This window comes from Malurus melanocephalus, unplaced genomic scaffold (genome assembly GCF_030028575.1).
Source record: "Malurus melanocephalus ecotype Western Australia unplaced genomic scaffold, MMel_1.1 scaffold_191, whole genome shotgun sequence".
NCBI lineage: Eukaryota > Metazoa > Chordata > Aves > Passeriformes > Maluridae > Malurus > Malurus melanocephalus.
Window position 1 is genome coordinate 280,876 of NW_026623423.1, and position 22,219 is coordinate 303,094.

The 22,219-nt window shown below is 46.1% G+C and overlaps 1 protein-coding gene across 1 annotated transcript in view; it reads left to right on the forward strand.

Annotated features, from left to right (window-relative positions):
* The first annotated feature begins 21,427 nt into the window (after positions 1 to 21,427).
* Positions 21,428 to 22,219, forward strand: part of TMEM271 (transmembrane protein 271) — a 6,629-nt gene continuing 5,837 nt past the window's right edge. Inside the window, 1 exon segment of the mRNA XM_057373265.1 lies at positions 21,428 to 22,217. Coding sequence (XP_057229248.1) covers positions 21,497 to 22,217 — 721 coding nt within the window. The 5' untranslated portion in view covers positions 21,428 to 21,496.

A 22,219-nucleotide genomic window follows, 5' to 3' on the forward strand; every position in this document is an offset into this window, starting at 1 on the left:
ACCACAATTCCTGACAAAACAGGTATAGAAGGATAAAAATAGAAAAAAAGAATTCTGTGTCTGAAAGCTTACTTTCGGGATCTGGTCCTTCCCCAGAGCATTTTGCACTCTAATCTTCTCACACCAGTAGAGACAAAGTGCACTTTCCATTGTAATCACTTTCATTAGCAAAGGAGTACTCAGTCAGACACCAGAAGGATGCCATCACACAGCAGCACCCTTTCTTTCCTACACTCTGTGCTCCAGAGTGCCTGTAGCACACCAAGGATTTTCATGCCAGCACATTGCACCTGCATTAAGACAGTGTGGACATCAGCATCCCACACACAAAGTGGAGCCCTGTCTTCTCTTCTCCAGGCTGTGTGCCTTTGCACAGACAAATATTTCAGTCAGGGTGCCCAGACTAAGAACAGTTATTCCCAAGCACTGTAATCAGCACCAAAACCCAATCTCCATCTCTGCATCCCGTAACTTCACAGCAAATCTAGAGATGGCAGAGTTTTTCCCACATGTCTGAAAAAAACTCAGGTCTACAGGCTTAAAAACCACTGTGCAGCACAAGTGAAAGTGACTGATATGACACATGCTAAAACAAACAGCACAAGGGCCTCACCTAAGAGAAATCTAATTGATTTTACAGTGACTTAGTAATTCAAAGACCGGCACAGATTTATTCTCTTCCTGTCACTTATTTCCCATGGGTCTTTGGATAAATAACCTTTCTAGCTGTCACACTGGCAAAATGGATGGTATTTACAAGCCCAAGTAGTCAGGTTGCTCTAGCATGGAAAGACAAGTTTCTGGTGGGTGGTGTTCCATAATGATGGCAGCATTCAGGAATGGCAAAACCAACGAATGAGATATTGCAGCCTGTTGGATCTGGCTTGAGGTGGAGTTAATTTTCCCCACAATGGCCCTCACAGAACTGTGCTTTCTGCTGGTGGCTGGAAAGGTGTTGGTAGCACACCACTGCTTTGTCTGCCGCTAAGCAGCAGCACAGCACCACCCCCAAAATCCATTGGGCTTGGGTGACCCAAACTGGACAAAGGGATTTTCAATACCATATGGCATCTACTCAAGCAACAAAAGCTCAGAGGAAGGACACCAAGGGCGTTCATTATCACTTTTGTATTCTGCAGCCACTGCTACGTGTGCTGAAGCCTTACCTTCTGTAAAGGACATCCCCTGCTGATGGGGCAGAGAGAATAAATCTTCTATTTTGCCTTGTTTTCACATGCATACTTTGCTTTTGCATCATTTAATTGTGTTCATCTTCGCCCATAAGATTTTCTGTTTCACTTTCTTCCCCCATGTCCTGCTGAAGACGAGACCATTAAAGAGTCACCTGGTGTCCAGCCAAGGTCAGAAATCACCACAATCCACAGAGGAAGAGATCTCAGATGGTGCCAAAACAATGTTYCTTTTCCTGTTCTTCCAGTAAAATAAATTGGAAAAGCATAACCCCTCCCCACCACGACATTACAGGGTATTAGACCTGGTAGGGCAACAGGGACAAGAAAAGATAACATAAATGCAGCTGTAAGACTGTAGAAAAGCCATCAAAGAACAGAAAATACTGAAAAATAATGGAAAGTTAGATATCTGCGTGGTACTTGTTACCTGGGAACTTCAAAGGTGACAAAAGTTGGTTCCTGTTTTGTGGATCTTGCAGAAAATAGAGAATGGAAAACAGTGACTGGAGCAGGCCACTCCTCTGCCTGTGCCTGCTTCTCTCCACTCACCAGAACYAGTGCACTCTTCAGGCAAATTTAGCCAAAGCTTTCCCCACAGGCATATTCCCCATGGAGCTTGGTGCTTGAAAACAGAGCTTTCTCTTTAACCTTTCTTTAAGTGCTGCAAATAACTGCCTATAYTCCCAACTCTGAAAAGGCACTTCATTTTTTGAGTCTTAAGACTGCTTCTGGTTTTATCCTTACATCCCTTCTTTTCACACACAGAAAGGGCACACCAATTTTGTGCTCATCCCTGCCAGCTGCTTTAGGAGAAGRTCAGAAAAATTTTTCTTAGTTTTCCACAATACAGGTGCCTGCCCATAAAAATGAGTGAAAATTGTTTGCTGGGACCATGAGAAATTTGAAGTATGAACATTATCCTGATTTGGAAATGAAGTTCATCACTAGAAAAATAAATCTAGTGGAATTAAATTGGAAAGTTGCAGGCAGGGAAGATGGGTTGAGTTCATGATGGTATGTCTTTACAAGGGCTACACAAACATGCAGGTGAGGTTATGCATTCTCTTGAACCCATTGCCTTTGCTTMGAGGGTCAGGCATTATCACAGCATGACTTTCCACCAGAAGCCCCACTGTCCAAAAGCACACGTATCTTTTAGAGTCTTTCAGACTTTTCTGTTTGAAATGTGATTTCCCCTGCACTTTCATGATGCTGTTTCCCAACAATAGTGTGATTGACCCTCCAGAGCAGCAAAAATGCACAGCTGAGTGTTACTGGCTTMGGGATTGTATAGTGAGGCTTCCACTCATATGGAAGTCAGATGGYTGGCACCCCACTGAATTCCCAAAAGCTCATGTCCCCATTTATTTCCTCCAAAAGCGACTCAGACCGAAGTTGTTGAGTAACAAATCTGCCCTATTCACCCACTTCATGACCTTAATGGAGTAGGTGAAGAAAATCAGACTGATGAGTGTGGACACAAAAATACACACCACAGAAGCAATGCCATAAACCAAGGTGGCAACAAAAAAGCATTCCAGATAGGTAAACCAGAAGGGCTGCCATCCTGATTTCTTTCAGTGGTGCTTTGTAAACCCCTACGAAACCAAATCCTGCAGTCCATGCACAGCTTTTGCGGAAGAAAGCTTCCCATTGACGTCAAAACCACATTACCTCATAAAGAACTGCGGGGCTGCTTGCAGACACATCACTCATTATTCACCATGACTGCACACTTTGTGTGGAAGTAACACATCTTCATTCTTCCCTCATGCTCTCCTATGATAATTAAGAACAATCTYGAGTGATGTCAGCCCATCTGCAAAATCAGTCCGGAGGTCAGATTGCTGCACACTGCTATGCTACRCTATACAGACACATAAGCACTGTTTACCCTGTGATGGAGAGAGAATACATTTGATTTCCAGTTACGGTGACGATTTCTCTTCTATATGCATTAAGGATTCCTGCAGATTCAGTGAACTATCCTAAAGCGGACAGCAGGCTCTGCTYGCATTTCCAGTCCAGTCGGCACGGGATGACAACAGTGGCTCCAGGTTGCAGATTTCTGTCCTTTTCCCTCTGCCAGCTGATGAGGCTGGCTCAATGTGTTGTGCACATGCTCTACAGCTGCCACAGATCACAGCAAACATTAAGAAAGAAGTACCCACAGGGCATCTGCGGGAGGTATGCCTTCCGTGCAGCATACTTCAGCTGGTGTGTGAATGGCTGCCAGAGAAGGGAGCAAGAAAGCAAGGGGTGAGATAATCTTGGATCAGATTAAAACATAATGGTCAGYGCAAAAGAATTACTGCATGCCAGATTCAGTGAATTATTTGTCAGCAGAGTACTGCAAGAAGCCACATTRGCAAGAAATTTCACGTACTAGATCAAGTGTTAGTTCAAACAAATATAGACCATATGAAAATGATCTTCCGGGTCCAGTTGGACATGCCAGCAAGGTTAACACAATATTCAAGAATAAACTAGAATGTATGGCAAAAATTAAGATGGAGCTAGAGGTAGGTATAAGCAAAACCAGACGAGTTTTTCCATAATATCTGGTCAGACCTTTACACATTAATCTGTCCCTYTGCAAACAAAGGGATTTAAAAGAGCCAATAAGTTGTTACTGAATAAAAACAAGAATGTCAGAATATAGCTTGAAATTGTGCTATTAGAGATAAGAAACACATTTCATATCAACATGGCTTAATATTACGGCATTCTTTTCACAGACCATTCAGCAGCAGTTACTAAAATAAACAAGTGAGGATTGATTGGATCTTTCATTTAGATTTGCCATTTACAACTTGCTCTTACTGTTGGCTTTTTCTGTCTGGCTAGAATTTGTGTTCATACAGCTGCAATCAACCCAGTGGATCCAGAGCTGTCAGGTGCTACATCTTGGTTTGGCATTTCAGGTCAGTTTGCCTTCTGCACCGTTACTTTATTGCACAAAAACGGCACCCTGATGGGCCATTGGGTCCAGCACTGAAATCCAAGATCCTAGCCCACTATCACGCTTCTATAAATATTGGTGTCTTGSTTTGAAAGGCAKGTGTCTGCTAAGGAAGGYAGGAGCCTCCCTTGGAATGGAAAATATGACCCCTTTCCCTCCAAATTATTATAGTTTTGAAATCACAGGCTTTCAGGCAAAGATTTGGGAAAAGGAATAACAGTTCTTTACTGCTATGTGTAACAAGGCAAACAAACAACAACAATTGCAGCASCAACAAACAAAGCACAAAGCCAGCGCCAGCCCGCTCGGGGCTGTCCCCCGCCCTCCCCTGTGCTGCAGTTCTGCTCACAGCACTGAGAGCCTCGGTCACAGTAAAAGAAGAAAAATAGGAGACGGAACTCCGCAGAGGTGCTGGATTCTTCCCACAGCAACCACAGCCTGTCTCCCCTCCGAATGCYCAGAGAGCAAGAGAGCTAGCAGCTCTCCCAGGCACACTTTTCCCAGCCCAGTTCTGGTGGGGTCTCTGCTCTTCCCAGAGAAACCCTCAGATAAGAGAACTGCAGCCAGGTGCCCCCCTCCTCTGAGCTTGGCAACTTCTTTCTCTCTTAAGTACCCGATCTTTATTGTTCTGTAGCAACAAAAAGGGAGAAAACCCYTAAGAGATAGAAAAACTAAAGGAAAAACCTTAACCTCCAACAATTGCCATTTCTAGGGAAAGCATAATTCAGGTGAAAATGTTCTGCAGACTGCTCCCTTTCTGTGCTTAATATTGTTTGACTCATCTGCTCTGTACCACATTGACATGCAAATCCATACAGAGTGACAAGGTATAGCTACTGCATTCAGACAACTGGACTAAGGTACACGTCACCACATTGTCCACTAGTTATTATCCAGTTATAAAAATAAATGTAAAATTCACTTCTCCTTCCCCATTTAAAAAAAAAAAAAAACACCTTTCTATAGCTTCAACTACTCTATCTTCTCTGGGAAAAGCTGAGGCTGAACTTGGTTTCTGCTGGAATCGGTGTGAGGAAAGCACCCCTTCACAGAGCATYATATTTCAGCCCTTTCCTGCAAACTCTAATCTAAAAGGTGGGTCCACTGGCTATTCCACAACTGGGCCTGGCTGCCAGCTACATTCTTGGTTATGTTGCTGATCTTGTATATCTTATGCCTACTGACATCCTTTTGCTCATCTCCTATGTCTCATGCCTACTGACATCCTTTCCCTCTGCTTCAAGAGAATTAAAACTTGGCAAGTTACAAGTTTCACTGGAGTATTTCAGTGATTTGCCTTGCTGGTCCTCAAAGTTTATCATCTTTGAAAAGCCTTTGCCAATGAATGAAAATAACTGGTCTAACTCTAACCTTTGCAGCAGCCTTCTAGTTATGAGCAAACACGGCTGTCTTTTCTTTGACTGAGCCATCTGACTGTTGAGTTTTTCTTATTTCACTAACTCCTCTCATTTTTCACAGCACCCTTCTGTGCTCTTCTCTGCAATGAATAGGGATCTGAGAACTGCGCTGGGAGTTACCCTCTGACAGGTTTGCTTCTTTCACTCYTTACTCTCCCTTCAGTGCTCTCCCATTTTCCTTTGACCTTCTGGGAAGTAACAGCACAGTTTTGGCCCTGCTTCTCTTCTGCGGGTTCACCCATTGACACAAATCCTTACTAATGCCTACAGGTCCCATTTCCTAGGCCTGATCTGGAGGATACAGCTATTTGCCTTCCCCTCCTTCAAGACCTCACCTTTTTTGCATACAGAGTAAGGAATCATTAAATGTAGGGCAGAACCGGAAGTGGGGATGGATTTCCACATTTTTCTAACAGTCCTCAAATTGAAAAAAAAAAAAAAAAATAACACTGTCTGTAGCTGAGAGTCCAGGACAGCCATCAAGTGCTCCTCCGTTACTGAYTCCTGCTGCACCATGGCCAGATCCACTCCTCTCTCTGACCAGCACCAGTTTCTGAGTTTCCTGGGCTTTACGAGACTGGAAAAGAAGACTGATCAACAGCTTATTCTGAATGTAAATGAGTGGACAAGCACAGAGCCTAGGTACCTTATCTTTCCACATGTGGAAATTCAGTCTTCCAGCACCTTTTGCTCACCATTAAACACTAAACTAGGTGTCTATCACTAAGGGTCAACATTTCTTAGCTAAACTGTCTGCTTTTCCTTACTTCATCTCCCATCTTCATCCCTAACTCCCCTTAGTGCAGTTTTCCCCCCTTTTTCTTACAGGGTTACATTTCTTATTTCAGGGTTACATTTCTTATTTCAATTCCTAAACCCATGTGGACTCCTCCCTAAAGACATAGTCTGAGATGGGAAAGGTCATAGTGCATCACTCATGCAGATGCCTTTCCCTGGCCAGTGGCCAGCATTGTCACTGATGTAGCTGATGTGCTGGACACTCCCCAAACTGTGACACAAGTGATACAGTCCAGGCAAAACGAACCAAGTAGATCACTGAAGAAGATCCTGGCAGTATTCCTGGATATTTGTAGTGGCCTCCAAATGGGCAGCATTCTCYCTGCAAGTTAAGCACATTTATCAGCCAGAGGGTGCAACTCAGTCACTGCTGTGACGGTGCCTCTGAGAATGAGTGAAATCAATAAAAAAATAAGTGAGATTCACAGGGTCACCGTGAAGTATATCCTTTTACTGAAAKGGAAATGAAAATGACAATGTTTTGGGGGAATGCCTGCTCTGCTCCACAGAGTTCTTTGCCCATGCCAACTTTTGAGGAGAAACAGTTCTGGAGATGAGATGTCACCACTCTGTACATCATCAGTACTGCAGCAGGAAGTCTCTTGAAACACAGAGAGAGGAAGAGTGAGGTTTTGGCATTTGTGTGACTGCAAGATTTCATATTAARGGAAATAGTGACACATCTGTAGAGCCTGTCAATGCGAAACACTTACAAATGGGCAGAGTGTGAGACAAACTACATAGAAAAGATGCTTTCTCTGCTATAAACTCCATCTTCACTGCCGGAGTTCACTGGAGAGGAACAAGCACATAGAACATGAGCTATTTAATAAGCCACCACAGAGATCTCCCCACCAGGGAACAGAGCAAGAAAAGATACACACACAAAACAGATATTAGCCCTGTTCTTTGCTCACGGCAAATATCTGATGCTGTGATAATGGACGCACTAACAGGACAGAAGCAGAAATCCTGCTGTGGAAACCAACACAAATTGCAAGAAATGCACCCAAGCAAAACCATCAGCAGCCCAAAATCTACCCTATAACCCTTCTGAGACATAAAAAGAAAACACATAACCAGCCTCTATTTGCCCTGTGGAACTCACATGCTCTCCTGCAGGAAAACTATGAGTATTCTTCACCCACACACAGACACTGCATCTCTAGCTCACTCTGAGCTGCTGGTCTGAATTAGTGGAATGGGAACAAGACACCAACTAATGGGTGACTACTATCCAAGCTCGCTGATAGTTTTGCTGGCTCAGTTATTGTGCCACCTTCATCAGTGCTGCAGACACTGGTATTGTCCTTGTGTGCTGCTAATGCCATGAATTGTTTCCTTCATTCTGCTTCCTCCTCCCCCAAAATTACTCTGATGGACATACACCGCTTCTGAATGCTCTGAAGCACTGATCCAAAAGGAACATAAATATTTGCCAGGTGCAGAATACCAACAGAGCAAGCTATTGACTTCTCCACAGCCTTGATGGAACTGGGAGCACAGAGACTTYATTCTAGCAGCTGTGTCTGTTGTGATCCACAAGCACTTCACTACTAGGACTTGCTCTGCTYAGCCCACCTGGAGACACAGTGATCACTGCAAGCTCCTTCCTCTTCCAGCTGCTGAAGCTCTGGAGACTGCCCTCAAGAATAAAGGTGCATATCCAATAAATTGTGCAATAGATGCCATGCTGAAGCCTCAGGTTAGCTCCCCAGTTGAACACACACCTCTCTGCAGCACTTAGGGAATCCCACCTTGAGGCCCTTTAGTGCTGCTTTCACTGACATAATTCATGGTCTGGTTCAGGTTCTCCTCATGTGAAGGGGCTTTGTTAAATCCTTTTACCTTCTGCCTGTGCGTACAACATGCAAGCTTTTATACTTCATGCACCAATACCAAATGCCACCAAAGCAAACTAAAACAATAAATACGGTATGATGAAAAGGCTAATTTCAATATTTCAATTAGAGTGCATGATGTTAATCTTGTGCATGATGTTAATCTCAAGTCCTCTTTTTTGAAACCTTTTTTCCTCTCTAGTACTTCAAGTGCACAATGTCCCTAACACAGCCACAGGAGAAATTACTTGACTTTTGCAGACTGCATTGCTAATGAGAAAATTGTTTGGGTTATTGCAACTCGATGTATATAAATATTCACAGCAGGATAAAACTCTAGAAAAAAAAAAGTCTCATTTTCAAAGTGTCCTGGGACACAGCAGGGAGCAACAAACAAATTAATTCATAAAAAAATTTGACACTGGGAAAATATTTTTACAAGGAGGCATTTCTCACATCAATTCAACTGTAACCAAAAAAAAAAAATTTAAACCCAAAATCCAAACCATGCAGGCATTCCGATTTTAATTCCAAAGGAGGTAAGGCACAGAAAAAAATACAAGCATGTGAAAAGCTCCTTCTCAGTGTAGGAGGTTGGTTGCTGTAATCAGCATGTTTCATTTTAATAGAAGAGGGAAGGGGAAGGGGAAGGGGAAGGGGAAGGGGAAGGGGAAGGGGATGTTTCAAGTATCCAGCAGACCTATTGAAATAACTATGTCCAGACGCCTAGCAAACAGATTCAGGGAGACTGAATCAGGTTTAGAAGAATTCATGGAAAAAGACACAGAGGTGACTCTGAGCAACTAACAAAATAGACCCAGGAACCAAACGAAAGTGAAATGGACCATGAAATGAAATGGAGAACAAAGAAGAAAAGGTATAGTTTTAGTTCTGCATAACAGCAAAGATAAGATTGAATATACTCACATCGTGAAGGTTTTAGCAATTGAAATTTATAAGAATCCACCCTAGTATTTCAATACACTCTAAATCTGTAGCTCCTACATTAGATATTGTTGGTATTTTTCATAACTTTTAGACAGAGGGAATTACACCATGCTCAAATCAGCAGCTTTGCCCCTGAGAATCTGGATGCACAAGCAATATGGCTGTGTTCACAGAGCACTCTGCACAACTGCAGTCCCTAAAAGCTTCCCAGGGATTTTGAAACTCTCTCACTGGAAGTAGCAAAGTGGTGAATTTGGCAGACGGAGTGTGCATGAAGTTTAGCAAGTCTAAAAATGTATGGCAATGCACTTGAACAAAAATAGCTCGAACTTTTACGTAAGATGATGTTCTGCAAGTGAACTTTTATGTGCCATCAAGGGAAAGCCCTCTGAGTCACCACACGTAACTCAACACTGTCAGATGCCCTGAAGCAGGTGAAGCAGCTAGAGTGTGCACATGTGCTGCAAACCATGCCATCAAAATTATCTTAGGCAACTGTGGATTTTCTTCTTTGTGTAATGAACAGGAGTCTGGGGCCAGTTTAGAGACAGTTACCCATACAGCTTTTCCCTTYGCAGACCAAATGGAACTTTTCCAGGAGAAGCAGGAGCACAATTAGGGGCTATTTGTCCCAGCCTAGCTTTTCAGCTCCTCACGTGTTGAGACAACACACTGAAAATTGCAATAAGCTGCAGGCTCAGCCATCACTCGGCTCTAAATTTTGCTGCTTTCAGGCTTCCTTCAAAAACATGGCAGGGAGTGGGGAAGGAAAGAATTGCAATATTTTTCCCCTCTTTTCTGAAAGCCCACATAAGATGGGAAAGGTGTGAGACTGAGAAAATGCTGTACCTTGTGAGAGCCCTGTTTTGACACCTAACAACTGCTCAGGTGCAGACTTTTTGCTGACTTTCAGTGCCCTGTCCCCAAGGTTGAGTTRCATGACAGATGAAATAAAGTGGCCAGGAGAATCCACATCTTTAAAATTCACATTCTAAGTGTTGCACGAGAGGCAAGATCTTGTGCCCTCCTTCACGGTTTCCAGAGGGTGCTATGACAAGCACCTTTTGAAGGTTCCAAGGTGATGGGCTATCCCAGAGGCCTGAGGATGTGCATGGTCAGTAGAATTCATCCTTCATCTACATCARGCCTATAAGAGAGCCAAGGCTTTTCATTCCTTGAAATACCAAATATAACCACGAGCACAGCACTGTGTCAGCATCTCAGAAGATCAGGCTGAAGAGGCACCTCAGCAGGAGCAGCTCTGCCTGAATGACCCATAAAAGATACTTGCCAGTCTGCTACTGGACRTTCCTAATAATGTCATTTCCATATGTTGTCAAGCCACAAGCTCCCCAGTAAAGTATCCAAACAGATTGAAAGCTTTACTTCAAACCTGTGACTACTAACCTTRCCAGCAGATATGACAACAGGTCATTCATTTCTTCAATATGGTAGTTTTTGCCACTCAGAGTACCAATCCCAGCGCCTCTTTGAGCCATTTCTCCAGAGGGAGATTTCAACAGTTTAGTACCAACACATCTTATGGCCAGTCAGCCTACCTTYCAGATTTCTGGCCATGCCAAGGACAGCATGGAAACTGGCCCCCCCTTTCCGTTGCATTGACCTTTTCAGGCTAGGCAAAATTGTACCAAATGCTGTGACAAAACCATTTCATTCCCCAAATTTTCTATGAGCTGCTTATCAGCARCTCTAAATAAAATACCTTTAACATCTATGAAAACAAAACAATCTCCTGATGGCCCTCACACACAAATCCACACCCACACAGAGGCTAATTCTGCCTAATTATAGTTCACCATTTTTTGATTAAAAATTGCAGAAGGTAATGCTGCTGCTAACATTGACAAGTGGCAGGATTTTCTGGCTGTGCTRGCACTGCACTGCAGACATCAAGGTTTCGCACGGTCCTGACTTTAGAAAGAACACAGCTTCATGAAGAATAGGCCAGTACCAAGGTTGTTTGAAAACCCCGCACTACAAAATCAATATTTAACACACTGGACATCCTAGTGAGCCTTCAGAGACAAGTGTCTGACATTTGAGTGGTCCTGGGTCAATATTAATTGCACATAACTTCTCATCTGCATTTACTGCCATGTTTCCACAATTAAATTATAAAAACTAAATGAAATCTCTGAGCTTCATAGCTAAATCTGCATGCTAAGTTAATTAACACTGTAATGGAAACCATAAAAAACACCTCAGGCCTGTCTGATCCATGGCCCATTAAAATAAGTGACAGCTTGATTATAACCTGAAGCAAATTAATAGCCATGCAGCTTTAAAAAATGGTGGAGTGATGAACTGTTTCATAGATGTCAAGAAACTATTTTGCATGGAGGCCAATGGAGAAACTGCCAAAGTCAGAATTTCTGGCATCCACTGTGCGTGCACTTTCTGTTCTCCATGAACAGGACACAGGGTAGACCTTGCAATATAGACTAGCAGTCTTGCTATTTCCAGCTGCTCTTTAGGAGGCAAATCCTAAGAAATGTGTCAGCCAGCACCCAGGGCACCAAGAGCCATCATCAAACTGGGTTGAGCTGCAAAGGAAGAGCCAATTTTAATTCTGTCTTGGTTTGAAAGACAGRTGTTTGCCAATGAAAGCAGGGACCCCCCTTGGAGTGGTGGATATGACCCCCCTTCCCTCCGAATTATTATAGCTTTGAAAAAAAAYCACAGGCTTTTAGGCAAGAAAATGGGTAAAAGGGAATAACAGTTTTTACTAATATGTATAACAAGGTGAAACAAGTAACAATAACAATAGCAAGAACCAGCCCAGTCCCGAACCCAGTGACAGCCTTACAGAAATACACCCTCCCCTTTGGTGCAGTTACAGTCCCAGTCGGCAGGGGCGCTGTTGGCTCCGGGCAGGGCAGGGCGGGTGCGATGATTCCCCGGTGGCTGCAGGGGACGTGGTGGCACGGGTCTCGGCTGGCTCAGATCTCCCACGTGGCCAATGGTGGACACAAAATGGCAGAGGTGGGTGGAGAAAAGTTTCTTTGCAAAACTCACAGCGGAAACGCCGATCTCGGTGTTTCTCAGCAAGAAACCCAGGATGGCAAAGAGACGAGCAGGAATYCCGCGGCTGTGAGACGGGATGGAGCAGAGTTCACCCCTGAAGCTGGAATCCCCGGCAAGGCACAGGAGAGAAAACCACGGTGCAGCAAGCAGGAACTCAATGAGCAGGGGTGCTGATCTCCACAGAAAAGAAGGCAGGCCAGCTTTCCCCATAGCAGCCAGCAAACAGACCTCTCGTCTCAGCGACGCAGCGAAAACAACTGCAAATCCCCCCCCCCCACACACACACACAAAAACACTCTCTCAGAGCGCTTGGCAAGACCGTTAGGGTGGGGCATAGGTATCATTGTCTTCGTTAATCACCCAGCCATTAAAAGGATGASCTGGCAATTAGTGTATCCCAGCAACAAATGGGAAAGAAAAAATTCCCAAAGAAAAGAGAACAAAAGGAGAAGAATTTTAACYCACAACAACTTCACAGGAGGTACAGGACGCTGGGCACCAGTGAGTGCCACAGTATGCTCCTCACACATAAACTGCATTAGCATCTCGCTCTTATTGCCAAACTGCATTTGTCTTTCAATCAATCAACTGTTCTTTATAACTTCGTAATGCATGACACTTCAGAGCAGTTTCCAGCAGAAACAACAAAAGCAACAAAATTAATACTAAAAGGAAAAAGTAGGGAGAAGCAGACTTCAAAAGAATGAAAGCCAAAATTTTGTCCCAGTGGCTAAATAAGAAAAGTGAAGGCTTATTCACCACRTGTGGCACTTGGGCCTTTGTCAAATGTAGCAACTGACCAGCTTTGGCAAGGCAAGGAGTTGTAAAAYAGGCACTGAAATGCTGTACTGACCAGCAGCTCCCCAGAAGCACYATGTGAAGAGCACCAGTGATGCACTATGAAGATCCTGCACTCAGAGCCCTACAAGCTGCAAATTAATCATGCAGRCAACTGAACAACAAATTACTGGATTCAAAGGCATACTACTGAAAGGAAAAAGTGAACACCTGGAATATGGATGAGTTTGTATAACCTGAACCTGCAAATGCGGATTTGTTAGTCACAAGCCAGCTTCAAAATACGGCAGGAGAAGTGTTGCAAAGCTTAATGTGGTTAATTGAAGTTAATTATGCCTAATTATGTATGTAACATATTGCAGAGAGTTATCTCAAAACAAGTATATTTAATAACTACAAACAGCACGCATAATAGAGAACACTATGATGAAGTTTTTAAGAAAAAACATACTAGATATGCTTGAAAGCAAAAGCAGAGAGTGCCAACTGCTGAAAAGCAGCCACTGCTCACACCTTCTGACAATATCTGTAAGGGGCTGCACGGGACTCCTTTGTGCCCCCACATCCTTGCTGAAAGAAACTCCCCACCTTGCACCTTCCAGCCCTACCCATGGAGAGCACACGGGGCTGAGCATCCAGCTGTGCCCACAGGCACCAACCCTCATCGCAGAMGGGCACTCTGGGATCTGCAGTCCTCACGGGATAACACAAAATGCCACTGCTGGATCACGTGGACAGAGGCCAAGAAACATATGCTGTCTCTGTCAGCAAGTTGCTCCTGCTCTGGGTCACCAAAGGAGATGCAACCGATGACCTAATAATCCAGATGTCTTCACAAAACCACTGCCTCACAGGCTGCATGAGGAAAACTACGTATGAGCACATCCCACCTGGGCTGGGACTGCCAAGGAGGCAGGCTCAGAGTTGTTGGGATGAGCTTCAGAGAAGAGAAAAAGAAATCATCAAACACATCACCAGATGAATTGTTTTACAAATGGTAATGGTGGGATCCATATAGGCTTCTGATTTAGCAAGACCCTTATGAGGTGAAAGGGGAATCAGATCTCATCCCCACTAAAGAGCTGGAGGTTGTTGAAGCCTTACAGGATATACAATCCATTTTGCTGTGCCTTGAGAGCTTGCTCAAGACAAATTAGTTCAACATGTCCCCAGGAAGATGGTAGGGCTGGAGGACTCTTCAGAGCCTCTTACAGAGAACTACGGCAATGTAGTATTATCATCGACTGTAATTAGGTTTTCACTCATCKAAAACCATTCCTTCTCCAAAGCAAGCTCAGAGTACATGATGGGATCACATCAACCCCTTTTTCTCTAGCTGTCAGCTCCTGGGCTTCAGACAGATTTTTCCTGGTCAACGAAAGGAAAAAGAATTTCCTGTATGGCACTTCAGCTTTGAAACCTGAAAACTTTGTCCAAGATTTTTGCCATCAGAGGAGGCCAATGCCTACCAAATGATGGAAAGGATGGCTCACTTACAACACAGATACACATTGGTTGAAGACATTGGGATCAGACCTGGGGAAAGAACTGTAATTCTTTGACATAGCAACTGAAAAAAAAAAAAAACCAAAAAAAACCCAACCTTGACAACTGAGGAATTTGAAGAGTAAATAGGCAGGAATGAAGGGATCCAGCAGCAGAAATTGAGTTGTAAGTGTAGTGGTAGATTCTTCCATACTTTTGAAAATGAAGGCAAGAAGCAAAAATTATGATAATGATGGGAAGATCTTAAAAATTTGCAGACATCAACAGCAGATGAGAAGATTAAGCATGCCAAGCATACTTTATAACATTCCTGAGTATAAAAAAGAATCCCTGTACTTCAAATTCAAATAGGAATAGGTAGCCAGGACAGAAGRAAAGAAGGAAAGGAGAAGAAGGCTGAAGATATACAGGACAACATAGATCTTTAACTCTGGTCAATGTGCAGAGCAGAAAACATCCAGTGAAGACTTCCACAAGAAGAATAAGATATTACCATTAGAGGCGAGGTACTGCTTGCACCCTGATAAATAGAAGGAGAATTAAGGTGAAGGAGCTGTGATGGTCAGGAAGAAAGGAGCAGCAAGCCTAACTAAAGAAATAAACTGAAACAGAGGCTCTGTGAGGGAAAAAAAACAATAGAGAATACAGAATAAGACAAGAAGAATGATAACAGAGAGAACTGGAAATGAACCTCCAAACCAGGGAGGGGCAGATTTACATAACAAAGCATTCTGGGGRAAAAAAATCTGCCATCTGAGGAAAAGAAAATAAGGTTCTTTGAGTAGCAGGATGCACRGCAGTATTTTCAACAGAGAGTGAGTTCAAAATATCAGAAAGGAATAAAATTTAATTACCTTGAGGTAACAACAGAAAGGTGTGGGAAAACAGACAAATAAGAGGAAAGGTYATCAGTGCCCCCAACTGGTCCAGCCCTGCAGCTGGATGGAGGACAAAGAATGAGGGGCACTAAGTACAAGTATAGCCCAAAGACCTGGGTAAAAACCCATCAAAATTCTAGGATGATTGGACAAGGACATTCCACTAGAGATGAGGAGGCTGTAATACCATCATTTGAGGCCTTGGTAAGACCATGAAAGATACAGCATACTGTCCTGGTTATGTGCTTAGTGATGAACTCAAACTGCAGAGTATAAAGCACTTTTAATACAAAGGGGGGGGGAAAAAGAAAAAAATAATAAGAAAAGATCTGGCCTGTTTAGCAAAACGAAATCTCAGAGGGAGTATGTTTGCTGTCTATAAATATATCCAGAGAGTAAACATCAGAGAAGAAGAGCCATTTAAGTTAAAGGACAATGTTGTCACRGAACAAACGTGTGCAAGCTGACCATAAAATACACTTAGCACTAAGACAGGAAGCTTCTAATCACCAGAGCTGTCAGACTCAGCACAGTCTAACAACAGGCAGGCAAAGACTTCTAGAGAAAAGTGGGAGTTGTTCATGAGTGCCATGATAGGGACATGATGCGTGCAAGACCAGCAGCCTTACGGGCTGTTATGGAGTCCCTTGTGTTCTAGTGTTTGCTGACAATTTCCACCCTTTTTTAACCTTAAAGTATTTCCACCACAGACTTGGATACGGTGAACTTATGCCCCCAACAAAAGTTTACCCTTACCAGTCCCTTAAAAGGACAATTTACCAATGTCCCAGGGAATCAAGAAAAGCCCAGTGCTACCCTGTCTCCTTGGAGAGACAACTCCCCGCAGCGGCTGCTATGATGGGCCAAAAGGACAGTGCACCAGCTGCCACGCTGGCTGCTGCTCCTTCAGTTGCACCAGCTTCTTGTCCTCTGCTCCCTCACCTGCAGTGACARGGGTTCCCAACTGGCACAGAAAAGGATGCACTTTCATGGGGATCACCTGCAATCACAAGGAAAAGGATGCACTTTGATGGGGATCACTTGCAATCAYAAGCTAGGAACAGACCATGCAAGCAGCTGAGCTAGGGATTGAGGTGTGACAGGCAGRTAGGACAGAAGTTTTGTTACCAAGCCAGAGCAGAAACCACAGCTCAAACACAAAAGCAAAAATCTTTAGGCATCATTCAGGCAATGAGACCTCAAGCAGCAGGGAGCAACTTCCTAGGCTACAGATCTGAGTATCTCTGCATGAAGGCAGACTCACCATTCAAGAGGCAGCTCTTCGCATTCGAGAACAAGTCCGATTATTCCTTGTTCTAACATACAGTCAAAGGAAGAAATCATGATGCAAGTGAGCTACACCTGCCTTATAAGCAAAAGAGCATATGTCTTTTGCTTATAAGGCAGTGCCTGGCAGGAGAATGATTCCCCTATTATTCTAATTGAAGAAGATCCTAATGCACATTTCTCCAGTACAACTCTGGCTGGAGTGGAGCCTTCTGTCCCTCTTCACTCCTGCCTTGAAATTTCTTCGTGTAGAAAATTCAAGGTGGTTTAGGCTAAAAAAAAGTATCTCAACAGGCAGCAAAGCTGAGTAGAGCATTCACTAGAAGGAGATTTCCAGTCCCTCCTTTCAGAGCAAGTTACGTCCCTGATATTAAACAGTCATTGGATAAAAAGCMATTTGGGTTCACAGAAATTCAGAAGCAAGGCATCTTCTGACRAGACTTTCTTCTAAGACCAAGGAGCATCAGGAGAGAGCTCTCAAGATCCCTGTGTAAATTCCAGCACCCAAATTTTGGACCTGGAYAGGTGAGACTGACAAAACACCTTACAGAATAAGTGAACAGCATCTTAGCCATCTCTGCTCACCTGATGCACATRCAATCTTTCCCTCACTCAGATGCAACCAAGAAGCAGAAAGAAGCACGATGGGTTTCACCTTCAGAGTTTCAATGCTGTAATTTCCAACTGTGTGTAGAATAATTTTTGCAAGAAGATTTTATAGTCTCTAATGTCCCCTATGGAAATAGAAGCCGGGGGGGGGGGGGGGGGACAAAAAAAAACCAAGAAAAAACTGGAAAAAAAGGAAGAAATAGTAGGAAACAGAGTAAGTTATGGTAGGTTACACAGCCATCATGACTGAATAGTCAAAGCTATGACAACCATTTATCAAGCTGGCACCRAAATAACAACACATGTATCTTACGATAAACGCAGTGTGGGAGGAGAGGCAGACAATAAAATAATGCAATGCTTTGCACTTTGGTGGCATAAGCTGAAGATCTCCATCTATTTTACAAGCACACATTTTAGCTTCAAGCCTAGAGTGGAAATAATTAATAGCCCAGTTGTCCTTTGTGCCACTGAGTCACCAGAAAAAGTTCACAGTGAGCAAAGCATGCCTGCATCATTGGTCATGGCTATGCCTACTCCCAACAAGGCACCCAACCCAACAAGCAGAGCTCCCTCAGCTTCCCTATGAACCAAACAAACTTTGGGCTGAGGAACTCCTACACCTCTTTGGAGACAGTATCTGATCATAAATGACTACCACTGTAACACACAGAAAGCCCAGATYACAATAGTGAAGAGACTGTTGGGAAAATATGTTGCAGGCTGGTGGTGTCCCACAAAACTTCATACACTTGCTCTGAAGTCAACCAGAATAACCCTTGAAAACCACTGATAAATTTTGGAAAAGAAAAAAAAAAAGACTAACTATGACTAAATAAGACTAAAGCTTAAAAATAAAAGAGCTACCRGAGACTCAAACCTACCTGTGGCAACTAATTCAGCTGGCAGATTGATGTGGCCAAATGGCTTGCAGTTCTCTCATCTTTTGTTGCACACAGATACTCWTTTTCCAGCAGACAGATCTGGCTGAGGAACTAGACACACATAGATCAGCAACAAACATGCAAATGGGCATGCTAACCATACTTGAAGGGGCTACTAGCTGGGACTGAGGTGACCAGCATTACCCTTTCGGGTTCAGAGAACTGTTCAGTGACCTTTATTTATGCTGGTTGGTCAGCCCTTTTTTTACTGTAATTCCAATTCGATCATCAACACATTATCCAATATAGGAATATAGATGTTTTATGGAGTCTTGGGTCTAATATTAATGATGTAGCAACATCATTGCAATGTTTTTAGACCTGTTATCCAAAGAAGCTGACCTTCAATTTGCAGGATATGCTAATGACCATACTCCATGTTTATGCGTATGTGTGTTTGTAAAGTATCCTCTTACTGAATTTGTGTCACAGTGCAAAGCTCTACATAACCCGGTGAAAAACTGGGCTAACTCAGAGTGGCAGTGAAACACAGGAAGTTTATGAATAATAAATAACATGTGGTGAAACATGTTGGCAGTGAAACTTCTGGCTTTGCATATTGAACGTGGTGCTTGGAAGACAAATAAGCATTTTGAGGAGAAACAGATAAGACCTGGAAAAGGTTAACAGTAGCAAGCTGCTCCACAGGAGGAAAAAGAATGTACATCAGAATTATTAATTACATGATTAAATTTGTGCATTAGCCTGACTTCTCACAATGCCCAGCTTTGTGCAATGCAATCCAACATCAGTCTCCTGTCACAAACAGAAGGAAGGAAAGGTCCTTTAGAAGATGACATTCAAAATGAGGAAGACTGAACACTGATACAGGTGTCGGAGCACCTGAAGAATCATGCTGAAGAAGCCTTGCTGCCCAGTTCTGGCAGCTGCCAAAACATGAAGGAAAGAAATATCAAGGAGACCTTTGTACAAAAAGCAACAATTTGTCCCCAATTGAAGGTTTGCTTTTCCTACTCCAACCATTGTAAGTTAAAGGCTGACTAATAATTTGATATATAAAGGCTTAGAGCCTTAGTTTTGTATTTTTGTTCAATATCTATGTTTTTTTATTTGTGTTAAATGAATGTTCTCACTATTCACAATAAATAGCTCCCTTTTTTAAGCTCTTGACAAACAAATTATACAACTCACRCATTTCCCTCACATGTAAGTTTACGTTGTGTGTCAGGGAGTAAGGCACTTTGTCCATTCTACATATAATTAGCTCATTATGTGTTTACTTCCCAGTAACTACATCTCCTCTCCCTCCACAGTGTGTGAGTACATAGGCTTCTCTAGATTWACAACTGGATTGAGAGTTTTCATGTGCTTTCTGAAGCAATGTTTTGATGTTCAACAGAGATCTCAGGAGGTGCGTGCTATATTTTATAAAATCCTGTGCGCCCTCTATGGCTTCACTTTTTAAGAGTAATAGGGTGAGTTCTTTTCCACACACCTGAATATCTTCTTCAGCACACCAGACACCCGGCTCAAGYRGAGTCRAAGTCACAGAATCTACAGTAAAACMTTCACACTGCTGCAGATCAGCAGACCAACATACCCAACCATCAGGAGTAAGGGACAGCCAGGCTGAAGAGCTGCTGATGACTGTGAATGACATACCTGGCCACCCCTTTGTCTGGAGGGACACAGTAACACTGGTCAGGCGTTTTGTGTTTTCTCACACAYTCAGTGTTCCATGGGCCCTTTATGAATAGGAGGGAGAGAGAAAATTCCCTTTATGTGGTCCCAAGGGGCAGGATGACACATCCCTTTGATACTTTTTGACGCTGAGCCACTTTTCGACAGTCCAACCTTAGAGAGCCAGGGCCCAAGGCACCAAGTGGCCCACTGCCCTGTGCAGGGCCCAGAAACCTCTCTCAGGGAGGAGCAGCTGCTGCAATGCTCCTGTGCCCATCTGCCCGAGATTACAGCGGGGTGCGGGTGTTCCTCAGGGAGGTGCCAACAGCGCCTACCCCGACGGGACAGGGGGGCAAGGTCACATCTCTGGAGAAAGCTACAGACCGGATAACACCACACACACCCCTCCTGCCACCAACAGGTGCACTTGCGCTGCTGGAAGAGAAAACGATTTGGAAAACTGCTTTCTCTCTCTCGCTTGCTCCCCTGAATGCTAATCAGCGGCGCCGGCTAAAAATACCCAGCAAGGCTGGCGTGCGCACGGCAGATAGGGAAAATGGGGGAGCTGAAGGCTCCAGCTTCCCGGAAGGAAAAAGGGCTGGCGAGGAAGAGCCTTCCTCAAGAGCCCCTTGCCGGACGTCCCCGCTCTGGGGCTGAGGTGCCAATCCCTCCTTCAGAAGGCCACCTCAGGTGCTCCCCGAGGAGCCGCTGGGCCACCCTCTACCGGGGCAGCTGGCGGCACCACCCCAAACCGGCATCCACCCCCGGCGCTCCCGGACGGGGCGTCCCGAGGGTGTCCCCATAGCCACCKGTCCGTCCAGCCCCGCCGCCCACGGGGCTCAATCCCACAGGGGTTCACCGGCSGTGCACGAACAAAGAGGGGCGCTGGGGACCGCCGCCTCCGCGGGCACGGGGAACTTGCGCCGGGCAGAGCGGCCAAGCGGGGCTCGGTCCGCTCGCTGCATCAGCCGCCGACACACCGCAACGCATCACAGGGATGCTCGGCGGCTCGCCKGCCTCCTGGCGAGCGCAAGAGCTAAGAAATAAATAAAATTAGGAGAGGGAGAGAAGACAGGAACACGGAGACGAGCAGCGGAACCCGCGGGGGTGTTCAAACCCCCGCCACCCCCTGCCCGAGCTGCGCGCCCCTCGCCGCGCTCCGCGGTGCAGGGCCGGCCGGAGGGCGGCGTGCGGCCCCCCCGCGCCACGCGGGTGGGAGGGCGGGCTGGGGAGCTCCACCGCCCCCGGCCTCGCCGGGGGTCGCACTCTCCCCCCGCCACCCGCGACGGGCCGGCGGGCCGCCCCCTCCGTCCCCCCGCCCGCCGCGGCTCCCATCCATAATTAATCGCCTCCCCGCAGCCGCCGCGATAAGAGAGGGCGGGCGGGGACGAGGAGGCGGCGGCGACCGGGAGGCGGTGGGGGGAGCGTTGCGCGCTCGCCGCGCCCGGCTCACTGCGGCCGGCAGCTGCCTGCCGTGCGGAGCGGAGCGGAGCGCAGCCGCCCCGTCGGGGAGCGCCGCGCTCGCATGGCCGCGCCGCGCCGCGCCGCCGCCGCCGCGGGGCCGGGGGGGGCCGCGGGAGGAGGATGAGGCGGACGGCGGGGCGGCGGCGGCGGCGGCGGCGCGGAGGATGAAGTGGAGCGTGCGGGGAGCCTGCGCCGCGCTCTCCAGCTGCCTCCTGCTCGCCTGCGCCCTCAGCGCCGCCGCCGTGGGCCTCAAGTGCTTCTCGCTGGGCTCCGAGCTCAAGGGCGAGCCCTTCCGCCTGGGCACCGCCGCCGGCGCCTTCTACTCGGGGCTGCTGCTGGCCGCCGGCCTCTCGCTGCTCGCCGCTGCGCTGCTCTGCTGTCGCCCGCCCGACGAGGCGCCCGTGGCACCGGCTCCGGCTCCGGCTCCGGCTCCGGCCCCAGCACCGGCACCGGCCTCTGCCTTAGCCCCGGCCGGGGACCCGGACCCGGCGAGCGGCGGCACCGGCGGGGCGGAGGCGGTGGCCGCGCCGTCGGGGCCGGTGGAGAAGGCGTCGCCCGGGGGGCGGCAGAACTTCCTGCTTCTGGGGGTGCTGGTGTTCATGCTGGGCGTGCTGAGCGCCTTCGCCGGCGCCGTCATCGACGGCGACACCGTGTCGCTGGTGGAGAGGAAGTACTCGCACTATTGCCTGCTGCAGCCCGGCGGCGCGGCTCGCCCGCGGAGCGGACCCGCGGCCCCCGACGGCTCCGCCGCGGCGCTCCGCTGCCAGAAGCTGCGAGACTACCAGCAAGGCTTGGTGCTCTCCACCGTTTTCAACGCGCTGGAGTGCCTCCTCGGCCTGCTCAACCTGCTTCTCGTCAAGAACTACAAGGCCGCGCAGCAGCGCGGA